Source organism: Scomber scombrus, chromosome 20, assembly GCF_963691925.1.
Source record: "Scomber scombrus chromosome 20, fScoSco1.1, whole genome shotgun sequence".
Lineage (NCBI taxonomy): Eukaryota > Metazoa > Chordata > Actinopteri > Scombriformes > Scombridae > Scomber > Scomber scombrus.
Window position 1 is genome coordinate 1,283,429 of NC_084989.1, and position 14,072 is coordinate 1,297,500.

General features: G+C 40.0%; 1 protein-coding gene across 1 annotated transcript in view; it reads right to left on the reverse strand.

Moving 5' to 3' along the window:
* Positions 1-524: 524 nt before the first annotated feature.
* palmdb (palmdelphin b) overlaps positions 525-14,072 on the reverse strand; it is a 33,223-nt gene continuing 19,675 nt past the window's right edge. The window contains exons 3-8 of the mRNA XM_062441949.1: positions 13,665-13,745; positions 11,844-11,974; positions 6,306-6,420; positions 4,555-4,579; positions 3,201-3,311; positions 525-1,783 (exon numbers count right to left, since the gene is read on the reverse strand). Coding sequence (XP_062297933.1) covers positions 525-1,783; positions 3,201-3,311; positions 4,555-4,579; positions 6,306-6,420; positions 11,844-11,974; positions 13,665-13,745 — 1,722 coding nt within the window. The remainder of the gene's footprint in view (positions 1,784-3,200; positions 3,312-4,554; positions 4,580-6,305; positions 6,421-11,843; positions 11,975-13,664; positions 13,746-14,072) is intronic.

The following is a 14,072-nucleotide window of genomic DNA, read 5'->3' on the forward strand; positions in this document are numbered from 1 at the left end:
TTTTGAAGGGGCCTTAATGAAGCTTAACTTAAAAAACAAACACACAAACAGCAGTTTATGATGGAGATGATACACAAATATAAAGTGTACTGCTTTAGCCATGTAAACTGCACTGGTAGGGCTTTACTATGCTCATGTTATTGAGACTGTGTAATGAGACTAATTTGCCAGAGGGTGGCAATAAAGCTTTCAGAATCACCCACACACCCAGTGTCTGAGGATGTCAGCTGTTTCCTTCAGTCCCAACAAGAAAGAGTTGTGTCATGATAAGCATTTTGCAACACATGACATGAGACTAAAGGTTGTTGCCTTCCAATTGCATACGAAAGGCTGATCACTGTATGTTGAATTGGCAGCAGGTTAGACATTTCAGCCAATATAGACAATACCTATTAAACTTGATGAAACATACTGAAGGACTAGAAAGAAAGATGATGAAATTAATATGATTAAAATCACCTACATTCTATTCCTATATGGCTTTTTCAGTGACCCAGATTCTAAGCAATGGGTAAAGTTTCCTCTTATCTTCCTGTTGAGCAGAGCTTCATCTTCTCCATATTAATGCTGCCTGTGTTTGTAGACTCATCCATATCCCGTCCCTGCAGGTAGGGACTGTGCTTTCCCGGTTTGTGGATGAACGTTGGCTTGTGGAGCCCCAGATCATCACTGTTTGTGTAGGCGTCTTCAATAATGTCTCTGCAGCCAGTAACTTTGGCTATACCCATTTTGGGTTGGAACACCTTGCTCTTATATCCCTCTGGGTGGAATGAGAGACACTCCTCATCATTTTCTTTTTCAACATATTTGGCCTCATCAACTTCATCATCACTGTTGCCTATGATCACCAACTCAGCATGGATGTCTTCGTCCTCCTCATCATTTGCATTCTCGTAGCCCATGAAGATCATAGTGACTGGGGAGTCAGACTGTTCTGGCAGGGTTTTGACGGGGTTCAGGGATGTAGTACTCTCTGCACTGTTTAAATCGATTGAGTTCTCTATCAGAGCATCAGGGTTTAGTTCAGATTTGTGGCTGGACGGTGAAGGCCTAAGGCCATCTAAATCTCTGTAGACAGGCTGTATGGGTGCTGGCATTCCATCAGATGTGGCTTTGACTGATACTAGAGATGCTTGGTTTGGATTGCTTGCATCTGTCTTTTTCTTGGTTAGACCTTGAGGAGTTTTGGCACCAAAGTGAGGGGAGCAAGGCTGTGGAATTGGAGGCGTGTCAACCTTGGATTGGCCTGGAATGTGGACATAGGCCTGCTTCATTTCTTCCCCATGTCTTTGGACTCTTGACATGGAGTCTGGTTGGATGAGGTTAGGGCTAGGTGTTTTGCTTAGGCTTTTCTGTCCCTCTAGCTCATGGCCGAACTGACTTTGAGCTCCATTTCTGGGTGAGATGGCCCTCTGGAAAAGGCTGGGGCTGGGTGTTGGGGTTTGCCTCGGTGTTTTATTTGGCGTCCTGGGTGTTGAAGGCCTGCTGGTTCCAGTGTAGGGTGCAGAGTAGAGAGGCTGGTGGTACTGCACCTCACTGGGCACATTCTTATCTGTGGCCTGACGCAGCAGCTCGTCTACTTCTGTGTGCGTCATCTCACCAACTGCTCCACTATGCATTTTGCTTCCATCTTGGTTCAAGGCATAGACAGACTTGTGCCCATCGTCATACACCTTTAACCCCTTCTCCTGAAGGGTTTCTGGGGTGATAGTTGCTGTGGAGACCACCTGACTTTTTCCTGTTCTTCTATCATGCTCCACACTGATCTCCATTGCAAATGTAGCTGGAATGGAGAAAAGACTTGGTCAAGACAATAGATTATAAATATAGGTGAGTGAATTTTCTTGTCACTGAATATTTCTTGAAAATATATGGTCATCTAAACAGGCACATATGTAAAACTAGTATAATGATCTCTTAAAATACTGAATCAAACAAACAACAAAAACAAAAAACAGTGAAAGCACATTAAGACTTTTAATGGCCAGTATGAACAGGAGGAACGATTAAAGGCCCAGCCAGCATGTCCATGTAGGCATAAGGGTTAAATTTGGGCTGCAATATGGGTCCCACATGGGTTTATCCGTAGTTTCCATGCAGGCCCCACCTGTGTTTGCCCATATGGACTTCAGCTGGGTGAGTTACACATGTGGGACCCATGTTTCTGAAACAATATGGGGCCCCTGTTTATGCCCATGCCCGCTAAGCCCACTTATATGCCTTATGGGGCTCATACAGTCAACCCATGTGGGGGTTCATATGTGGGGCCCATGTTACTGAAACCATGTAGGGCCCACAAAATGTGTCCAGTTCAAGCCCATGCCCACTCAGTACCCACATAGCCAGCATTTAACCCATGTGGAGCCCACATGGACATGCTGGCTGGGGCAAGTATTTCAATGTTCATATTGTTGAAAGACATAACCTTCTGGGAAATAGAGTAATGGATAGTTTTGAATGCACTGCTTCCATTTATGTAATGATTTGAATGTAACATTACTGTATATCTGTGTTGACTGTGTTGTTATTATAGTGATTGAAATGCAGCACTTGGGTACTGGCACTGGATCAGTTATTCAATACGTTTGAAATCCTATCCAACCTAATCTCCTGTGACATATGCACATCTTGTGTAACTTGTCTATATCTGTATCTGACTACTGTCTTTGTCTATTTTGGCTCGATAGACATGGTAATGGAGATACATATGTTTGCATTATTTAAGGCTGGAGTGTGCTCTAGTCCTTTTTTCTCTCTGATGAAAACTTTGCTTTCTCTGATGTATGACTTCAGCAAAGTCCCAAAATGGTAGGCATGAAATTGTTCTGCTCTCCTCACAGTGAAAACTAATTGCTTGATAATTTGCATCTGGTGAAATGTAAAATTACAGCTTTTAAAATAGCATAATGGAGCCAGGAGGCGTTTTCAGTCAGAGCAGCCAATCTTAAGCAGCAGACAGCTATGCCTCAAGAGCAAAAAATGGATATCTGCATAACGAGTGAGCTGAGAGACTGAACTGTGATCAGAGGAACTGTTGGTCAGCAATGAAAATCTCTCCACAGGTTAAATTACACTGTATTTCTGTACATTTGTTTGCCACTTCTCTTATATTTTCAACAGATTATCTTGACAGTTGTATGATCAAACAGCAAGACAGACAACGTTTTTCAGCATGTCCAGCAGGTATATCATGTCTGTACCTTTCTTTGGTTCTTCACTATCAGGCTGACATATGGGAGAGCTTTTTGCTGGTGTCAGCTGGATATATGATGAGACATCTTGCAGTGGTGAGGGAGCATAATGTGTCACATCTGAGAAGAATAATATGACCAGTTAAGTATAAGAAAACACCATTGATCCCAAGAGCAGTCATGTTTGGTCCATTTCAAAAGATTGCCTTATAATGATCTTGTGATACAGAGAAATATTATGTTGTGATTATGACTCAGGTATGTCTTTCTCTTATGATAATACATGATGCTCCTGTTATGTTTTTAAGCACATTATCCAAAGATAATATTTTAAAGGGACTTTTGGGAAAAAATATGTGTGATGAAAAGATTGTTATCAATCCCATATCTGTGTGTTAAGTGCAGAGCTGGAGTCAGGACATGCTTAGCCTGGCTTAGCATAAAGACTGAAAACAGAGGGAAACAACTTGCCTAGTTCTGTCCAATGTGCAAAAATACACCTTGAAATTCTATAATACAGTATGTTGTATCTAATATTTTCTTTTCTGTGAGTCTTGTCACTTTGGGGTTGGCAGGTTTGGTCCCATCATACCTGTACTGAGGCCACTAGTCATTTCAGGCAACATGTCACGCTGAACAGAAATACTGGGCAGATAGATAAACTGTTGTTCCTCAAATTGTTTTATGCTTCTTTTGGTGTAAAGATCAATTAAACAATATACAACATATGAATGAATACTGAGCTTTAGATATGTTGGAAGGTTTTTTAAGGCTAGTCTCCTCCTGACACCAGCTCGGGGCTGAACACACAAACTTGAGAGTGATATCCATCTTCTCAACTCAACTCTTCTCATCAAAGAAAGAACACATGATAACCCAGACACCTCTGTTGTGCCCATGATGAGATAATGAAGTTGTCATCACAAAATACTAGTTCTGGGTTATTTCATGACATGACTATTTACATTATTATGTTGAAATTTAAAAGATTCCAATCTGGAAAATCATAATTTTTGTTATTTTTGGAGATACAAGAAAGTGAAATACTGGATATCAGTGGTGATTATGAGACAATACTTTGAAACCATGATTGTCTGTATGGGGATGATGAACAACCAAGGTTAAAATTATAACAATACACACATCATTATTTAATTTACTTATTATTTATACTATGTATGTCAAAATGTCAGTTTTGTTTAGTATGTTAATACAGACTGGTCTGGCACACTATGGTAGTTTTCACTAACTAAAAATAAAGTTAAGATTCAAGAACCTTGCTTTACATTACCAATACCATATATAAATATGAAGCAACTAATAAACCAATCACAACACACCAGAATGCCATAAAAGTGTTTACCTGTGTTGAACCCTGCGTTTATCTCCTACAGATGAAGACAGAGTAGTTGAGGGTCAAAGTAGTGAGAGAAACAGGAAGCCGACATCACAGAAGTGCTACACATTAATAAGGCGCTTTGGGGTTTAGCATCAGCAGTTATTTCACTGTGTTAAAGTCTAAATACAGACAGCAACCGGAAAGCAAATCATGCATATTAATCCCGACACACTGCACACATCCATTATGTGAGCAATCCATTTACCTGATACCTTATTCACTCAAAGCAGCCTCTTGTGAACCAGAGAACACCCACACAGTCCTCAGCAAGTGCATCTTGTTAGAAACGAGCAGAGATTAGTAGAAGAGCCACAGGCAGCATGGAGTGAGTAAAGAACAATGATATTTGAATTCAGCGCAGTATATTCATAGACAGCTCCAGTATCTATTTGGTAAGTTGACCAACATTCGGCTCAGATGTGACACTCTCCTATTGGTGTAAATGAAACTTTCTCTGACCTTAAAAGGACATTTGTGAGCTCAGTTGAGGCTGTAGTTGAATCTATTTTTACTAATTTTGAATAAAATCACAGAACAAATGCACATTTGGACAAATTGCATATAAATCAAGACGTCTATATTTGGTGTAAATGTTCCATATAACAAAGTCATTTGTAATATTCACGGTACATTGTATACAGTAATTTTTATAGGTAATTATTTCCACAGTTAGTGTACAAGAAATGAACAGTCCTCTATTCATATATTAACAGGAAAATATGCATGCCCCATCCAATTTAAACACAATCTGCTAATTAAGCCTCACAATGAAGCTTTTTATCCCCAAATTATGGTTTTATGATTTTTTGCAGCTGTGCGCAACTCTTCCAGCTGCTTTATGCATTGCATTGCAGGGCAATAATGAGAGCTATATTGCACACTTTTTGGTTGTTGTTGTTGTTTTGCATATTGACTTTACAAATTAACATGTTTCCAGTGTGACCACTACATTTATCAAAGCCTGCTTAAAATGTATATGTTGTATGAACAGATTTTGAGGTTGTATATATTAATTATTAATAAAACACTAGCAGATGCAGAATCACAGTTATTAGACTTCAATCTGAAACCTGGGCTAGTAATGTGGCATCACCCAGCCACACACTGTCTTGGCTAATTAAATACAAACAAAGATTCCTCAGTACTTTGTAATGTAAATGGAATAATTCTACTTTTTACCATTGAGATGGAGATGAAGGATAAACTGCACCTGATAAACCTTCAGACCTTTAAACCTGTGATTCAAACTGAATGTGATGGATCATATATGATCTCAGATGTAATTGAGGCAACACAACCCAGGCTCTTCCATTTTTTATAAGCAGTACTGTTTTTCTGTGTGATTGCCTAGTAACACGTCCAGAAAGACAAGCACTCACTCTCACATTCACACCTACGCGCGATTTAGAGCTGCCAGTTCAACTAACCTGCAAATCTTTGGACTAGTAATGATTCAAAAGTAACTCCTACATCACTGCAGCAAAGTGAACATTTAAATCACTGGAGTTCTTTTGTTGTTTTTTGACAATCAACGTGTTTGGTGATTAAGTAAGGAGGAAACAGCAAACAGCAAATGATGGTTTGTTAGAAGCTGACAGATATCACCATACTTCATTGCCTCTGGGTAAGAAGTTGCATACAGGAGCAGACACAGCAGTGTAAGAGCCAATAAAGCAAGCAGAGTGTTAACCAACAGCTGGTTGATTTCAGCCTACCTTGATGATGTCCTCAGCCGTCCTCTCCACCTCTTTTAATCGCTTCAGAATAACTTCTTCATTGGCAGAGATGTTGAGCTCCTGTGCTTCCAAAATCTCGATCTCCTTCTCCATTCTGTACAAGAGAGCAGTGAACTGTGTTGATTATTGGAACAATATCTCAGCTGAACTGCATTTTCAGCACACTGTATGCTTGTATGTTTTTAATCAAGCACAGCACACTCGCTTCAGTTCTTTTCTTTTGTCAAACATTATGGGTAGTACTGCTGGGTTTGCCTGTAATGTACAGACATTTGACCAAAAGAATGGAAAAAGTGTCACAGGTCTGAATGTTTGGGGATCGGGTAGCTCTACACTGTGGGGGGCATTTTGCTGGCATGGTTTGGGTCCACTTGTCCTCTTAGAGGGAAGTGTCACAGCAAATGAATACATCATCTTTATCCTATAATGAAACATTTCTATCCTGATGGGAATGGTCTCTGCCTCCATCCATAGAGCATGAGGGTCCTGAATGGTTTGATGAGGATGAAAATGATGGGAATCATATGCTATGGTCTAAACTGTAACCACATCTCAACCCAACTGAACACTTGTGGAGTTTTGAATGAATGTGTTAGACAGCGCTCTGCACCACCATCATTAAAACACTAAATGAGGGAGTATCTTTTGGAAGACTGAGACTGTAGATCAATACCAAGGAGCTGTTCTGGTGGTACATGGCGGCCCAACACTTTACTTTATGTTGGTTTTTCCTTTAAGTTGTCATCCGTAACATCCTTATTATTTTAAAACATGGCTTTGTACTTATGAATGTTTCTCCTGTGAAGTGAGGGTTTGCATACCAGATTAAATAATGTGTCACCATGTTGGCAGTTACAAATGTCAGGGACATTTAGCCTTTGGGTTGGTTTGGTGTCACACAGGCAAAATTTCAAGCGAACCAAAATGTATCAACAAAAGCTGCGTGGAAGCTGTCACTCCAGTCATTGGTCAGAAATCTGGCGGGCGAAGAATGTATAGTTTGTTTCTCTTCTGGGATAGCTCTCCAACATGGACCAGCAGAACTGGCATCTCTGTATAGTTGCGGAAATCATTTGGCCGATACACCAAGCTAACTTCAAGGCAACATCTCGCAAACAATGTGTTGCTTCATGTTATGCATAGACGTGCTGCCTACAGTCAGCTGACGAGGAGAGGGCAACCCTTGATTCATGTACACATTACAAAGCTCTTTCTCAGCTCAGCATAATGCACAGCACAGCTGGCTACAGAAGCTGGTTTAGCCCAAAATGCACAATGTTTCCTGCAGTTGGTTCGGATTGAGGTCAGCTCACATTCATACCACAAATGAACCATACCAGAGTTTGTTTCTAACCAGACTGAGACCACCTCTTCAACAAGGTCTCAGTCCGGTTGTTTAAGGTCTGCACCCAAGTGTGATTACTCCTTTCACACCTGCCCAAACAAAATGCCCCAACGGGGGAAACACACTAGAGTTCAGTTTTATGAAACTAAATAAGGCAAGTGTGAAAACACCTTTAGATTTGCTGGTTTCTCAGTCCATAACCATTTTTTTTTTTTTTGTATATTTAGTTATTTCTTTATTCCACATATTTAGAACCAAATGGGCTTTCAATGAGACAAGCAGACCATTTAAAACTGTTAAACCTCTAGAGAGTCCATGTTCATAAACAACAGTGATCTTTTGGGCCTATTGAGAGCACTATATTGTCAATCGCACAGAGGTCAGGGTTCTATCAGAGCCCATCCTGAGGGCTGATTGGTTTTTGAGACAGGGATTTTGTCGACAGATTGCCTGTGTGCCTTCTCTCAGCCAGCTTTGATCCAGCTCAGCATACAGAGCTGTCAGGCTGCTCAGTAACAGGGTGAGTGAAGTTCAGTCCTGCTCTAGCATCAACACATATTAGAGGTCCATCAGTGAGCAGGTTAATTCAGAATGGAGAATAGTGTTGAGCAGATAAGCTCATATGGTTTATTGACTAAAGACAGACGTTAGCTGAGAGGAGCTTCTTCATGAAGCTCATGAGTTGGCCCAGTTGTCATTCAGTGATTTAAACATGGAACTTCTGTCACGTGATGACAGCTGTTGGTATACAGGTTATATATGTATTATGTCATTACATGACTTCAGTAAGTAAATATAGGTTTTGGTTTAAGTCTTGTAATGACATGTAATGTAATGACATATGCACAAAATGGGACCTGAAACAGGCACACACCGCTTAACCTAACCCTAACCCTAACCCTAACCCTAACCCTAACCCTAACCCACATAGTATGCCTCTTCCCATGGAATGTGTGCATGGGAGGTCTGTAACCCTAACCCTGTGCGTAAACTGTGACCCATGTGTATGAACATTTTGGAGACAGAGGAAATTGGCGACGTAGATGATAAGGAGGTGAATTGAAGCAAGATTGATTGATTAAAATCAAAATCACACATTAATTATTATGTTATCATAAACATTCAAACCAGCAGTGTTGGATCTTTACTATTGTTTGTAGTGAGCCATAATTATTCCATAAGCATCTTTCAATTTGTAAGATATAAGCCACCTCAAATCTTAATTCAAAGTCTGCTCAACATTTCATCAGCGCTGTGTCACCCGGAGTGTAGAAGGTCACTAGTGCAGCAGCACAGCAGCTGCTGAAATCAAAGATGTCAGGATGTGGCAGGTGGCAGGATTCAGGAGAGTCTGGTGTGCCATTCCCCAATATTAAGCATGAATATACTGATTCCTTTTCACCTCAACCACATTAACTAACTGATGAAATGGTCATCCAAAATGACATCAAACAACTTCAGTTAAAAAAAACATAACTTAAACATAGTTGCAGAACAAAGCAATAATTGATTTTTAATAATATTTTCTAATACTGTGCATGTATTACCAGGTATGATATTAGTGTTCATGTAGTTTTGTGTGTAAAATAGCTGCAGTGAACACGACTGTGCTGTCAGGTGCACAGAGCGGATTGAACACAACACAGCGGCTGCCACACACTCTGCCTTCTCACCAGCACTTCTTCACCACCTGTACTCATATATGGATTGTGAAAATTACAGAAACACCTGTATTCTTGATTTTGGAGTAAACACATATTAATAGTGTTTACTGTATTGTAGATATAGAGTGTGTGATGTAAAAACATTTAAAAACTGGTTAACTGGAAACTGGCCCACTGCAGGGTGTCCAGTAAGAACTTAACCAGAGATGACTGACTTTGCAATCCAGTTCTGAGTTACACATATAACTTCATGATGTCTGCAAATGGGGATATAATGGTCCATACATGGATGTGGTGGTTCTTCCTATGCTGACTCTCAACAGTTACTGATCAGTTGTCAAAAGACAGAGAGATTGATTGGTACAGAAATACATGTAGATCAATATTCATGAGGGGATGTGGAATGTGGCTGTGTAGAGGGCTGGATATGAGGCTGATCCATGTGCACACATTTCAAAGTGATTTATAAAGGAAAATGTACCTGCATTTGTGCATATGCAACGTTTAATAAATCTGATATTTTTTGGTGCACAATATTTTCAGCTTTTGTAATCATGAACGCTTTAAATATGGATTCTACACACTGTTTTATTAATGAGACCACAATATTCTGAGATAAAGAACTACTTTATTCACTAATAGACTCTATGAAACCTGATTACGGTTCAGTCTGTGGAATATCAAGGAGCTTTATTCTGGAAGGAGATGTTGCTAATAGAGGCTTTCACAGTTCTAACACCTCTGAGAGTGGAACATCTGACAGACCCACAGAAATAGAAAGCGACCAATTACACTGAGAATAATTTGGACCTATAGCCTTGGCTCTAGGACATTACATTTCTATCACCTCCACTGTGTTTGGGTGGAGACTGAAACCAGTTATCTCAAAACGTGGAGAAATAACACCAACACTATCTGCATGGTAAAATACTGCTAGAGAGACGAGAGAAAATATGTTTTATTATTGTGTCCAATGAAAACACAAGAGGGAATTTTTGACTGTAAATATTATATATTAAAAAAAACACAGTACGAGTCAAAAGTTTGGACACACTTTGTCATTGATGTGAATGGGAAAGTGTGTCCAAATTTTTGACTGGTACTGTATATTTTCCTACATAGAGAACAATAATTCTTAAGTGCAATTTTTACCAATTTTGGCAGCACACCACTTAGCTAGATGCTAGCCAGCTTATGTACGCCAATGTACGTTGGTTACCATGGTTACCCTGTAGTGTTGCTGCCATCAGAATGACAAACATGACCCATACAACTGACTGAGTGTTGTTAAAATATGCTCCGTTACCTCCATAGTGAAACAATACCTTCTATCTTACTGAACTGTGACCCCAAAACCAAGGTACATACCAAACTGTGAATTATATGTACTTTTACACAACTATAATATGTTGAACTAATTGAAGACTTTAAAGAAAAAGAAGAAAACAGAAATTATCAAATGGATTTTGAAATTTGACACTTCCATCCTTCATGCTTTACAACAAATTGTGGAAAGAATTCCTCCCAGCAGTGCACTGGGAACTAACTAAGATCTTGTGTGTATTGTGTGTACAAACACACACTAAGCCATGACTAAGTAGCCCTGTGATGTAATAAAGTAAGCACTGTCTGTGGTCTGACTGACACACATGTTCCTGGCACAGAGGTCAAGCCTGGTCACTCTGGTCTTAATCCCTGTCTGCTTCCCACTGTAGACCTCATGCACAGAGTCAGACATGAGGTCATAGAAACAAACAATCTCAAACAGGAAGCTGTCAGCAAAGCACTTCCTGTCCAGTGTTCCCAAACACTACTGTTAGTACCACTATTATTCACAAAGACATAATAATGGACCCACTGGTTATTGTCTTCATTTCTGTTCACCTCCAGACAGTTGATAAATGAATTTCTCATTTCTCTCTCTCTTAGCCAGTACATATTTAGTTTAATTTTGTTCTTTTTTCCAGTTTGCCCATAAAACATTTTCCAGTTTCTTTATTGATTGTATGATGATGAGCAGGTGGGAGGTGTGAGGCGTGTCTCAGTATGTCCTCAGCACAGGTTGAGACAGTGTTTGTGTTCATCTCATTTGAATGGTGAATACAGACTAGAGCCATCACTAATGCTGGTGCTGTTATTTGGTTTGTCAGCTAGGTTTAAAGTGAACAGCAGGTGGTGGTATATCTCTGTTCAGCAGGGTTTCAGCTATGTCATTACAAGAGGAAAATATAATGGCCTCCAAATCAATATGGAATCTATTGTTTACACGTCCCAATTCCCTCATTTCATCTCTCCTCACTGTTTGTGTGATCCAGTATATTAGTATGTCTCTTATTTATACTCTCTGCTGCAACACATTTCTTCACAGGAATCAATGAAGTCTCACTTTGTCTTCACATCTTTCAATGTACATGAAGCAAATATAAATGTCAGTTGTCCCTGCACGACGCTTCCTGTGTTCAGTGTGGGGTGTGGGTCTCATTCAGGTGTGTGGAGTGGAGAGGTTACCTGTGGATGTTGCTCTGCAGCTGATCACTCTGCTGCTGTTCATCCAGAGCCTGAAGCTTCTGGGCCTGCTGTTCCTCCTCTGATTGCTGAGTCAGCCCATCCATCAGCCATTGCTCCCTCAGAGCCTTTTTCTGTCAATCAAACACACCAACACACAGGAGTCTCAGTCTGAGCTTCCAACAGTATTCACTATTAGTATTTTACAGTATTAGTATAGTATAGTATAGCATACATTTGTATTTTAAAGTTGCTATTTGTGAATTGTAAGGATTGATGTACTTTATTAGACTAATAAAATATATTTTTGATAATGTGCAACTAGACTGTAAATGATAAAATACACTGTATATTGTTCCAGTGGTATTCCCACTTCTCAGCAGCCAGTGGTATGATTGGCAGAACCGGAAAAAATAAATTCTGAAACTAGTTTCCTTAATTCCACTTTTCTGAGTGGAAGCAGTGTGAAAGCTGTGTGGTGTTCCTCTGCTTCACCTGTGAAGAGTGGAGCTTACAAAGTAACTCACAAGGTAACTTGTAGCTTCAGTTTAGCTGTTCTTCATCTGACTTCTTGCTCGGCTTGACACAACTATCATGTCTAATTTAATCTCATCTAGGGACCGACCCATACTGGATTTTAGGGGCTGATGCCGATAACAATATTAGGGAGCAAAAAAATGTCAATATTGATATATCGGCTGATAATCTTATATGTACATAATATATACATAAACACACATTTTTTTTGCAGTGAGCCCTCAAATGTTGTTATCAAACACTTGTGACAAAGACATGGAATGGATATTGATGTATTACAGTTTAAAAATAAACAATATTGTATAAAATGAACAATAGAACACAAACACACACACACACACACCCACACACACACACACACACACAGTTTTTAAAAAACAAACAGAAGGAACATTTAGCAGCACAGTGCATTATTGCATATGGAGAGAAAGTGCATGTCTCAGTTCAATGTTGACAGCTGGTGCATGTCAACAAGTGACCACCACTGATGAGGGGGTTAGAGGGTAGGTGGGGGCGTGGGTATATTCGTAGGGGGGGGGGCACATTCTGCTCAATCTGACACAACTATCACGTCCAACTTAATCTCAGCAATTTCCACTGTAGCTGAACCTGTTCTAAAGTTTAAGACCATCACACCCTATATAAAATGATGGTCATTTCCTCTCATTTCAAGCTGAATGTGCTGGCATGGTGTGGCCACAAGGAGGGAAGACAGGATTTAGCATGGGTAGTGTAGTGAATATAAACTGCCGGATGTTAACTACAACAGTCCAGAAAGTTGTAAACTATAGAGCATTTTGTCATTAACATATGCTCTCTCCACCAATCACTGCAGCCAAACAGCATCTCCTCTTCTCTGCTGACTGGATAATAAACAATATTTCCTGAATGAGTGGTCAGCCTTATCCCTCTCTCTCCCATCCCCCCCCCTCCTCATATGTGTGGGAGTGAAACAGCAATATTACAAGTTATAGTATGTAGCGGTTCAGCTGCTGTGAAAGGATCCCAGTTAATATTTGTGAAATGAAGGTCTGGCCTTGCTTCATAAGCTTTAGATGTCTGAGCTCAGAAATGAAAGTGAGATTGTTGCTGTGTTATTAGCTTTGAGACAGTAAATGAAATTATAAAATCTTCATCCCAGAATTCCTCCAGGGAGTCTTTACAGTCTGTGTTCAGTGTCTGCCTACATTTTTCTATTTTAGTGTTCATCATTTGATGGAATAACATCTTCAAATCACACGTCGACACATCTGGTGCGTGATCTCCCTCACTGTTACTAAACATTACCTTTATGTACTGGAGTTTCAGTTTCTCTTCCTCGATCTCTCTTCTTTTCTTGGCGATGTCTTCCTGGATTCTTCTTTTGTCCTGTGGGAAAAATTCAAACACATGTTTACACGTGAACACTTTACAGCATGGAAACTATTCCACCTGTTGTCCTCTACTGCTGACTCTTCAACCTTGAGCTGACAACTGGACACCAACACACCAACAGACAGAAATAAACAGCAACACAACCTTCATGACCTAATGCAGCCTACCTGTTGTGTGTGTGTGTGTGTCCACCTGTTCACTATAGCATTTAAACCTTGACTGCTAATAAGAAGAGACACCCAGTCGAAAAGACAATCATCATAGTGGAAACAAATTTGTCCTGCCTGGATAATCACAAACAAACTGCTTAATGACTTTAAT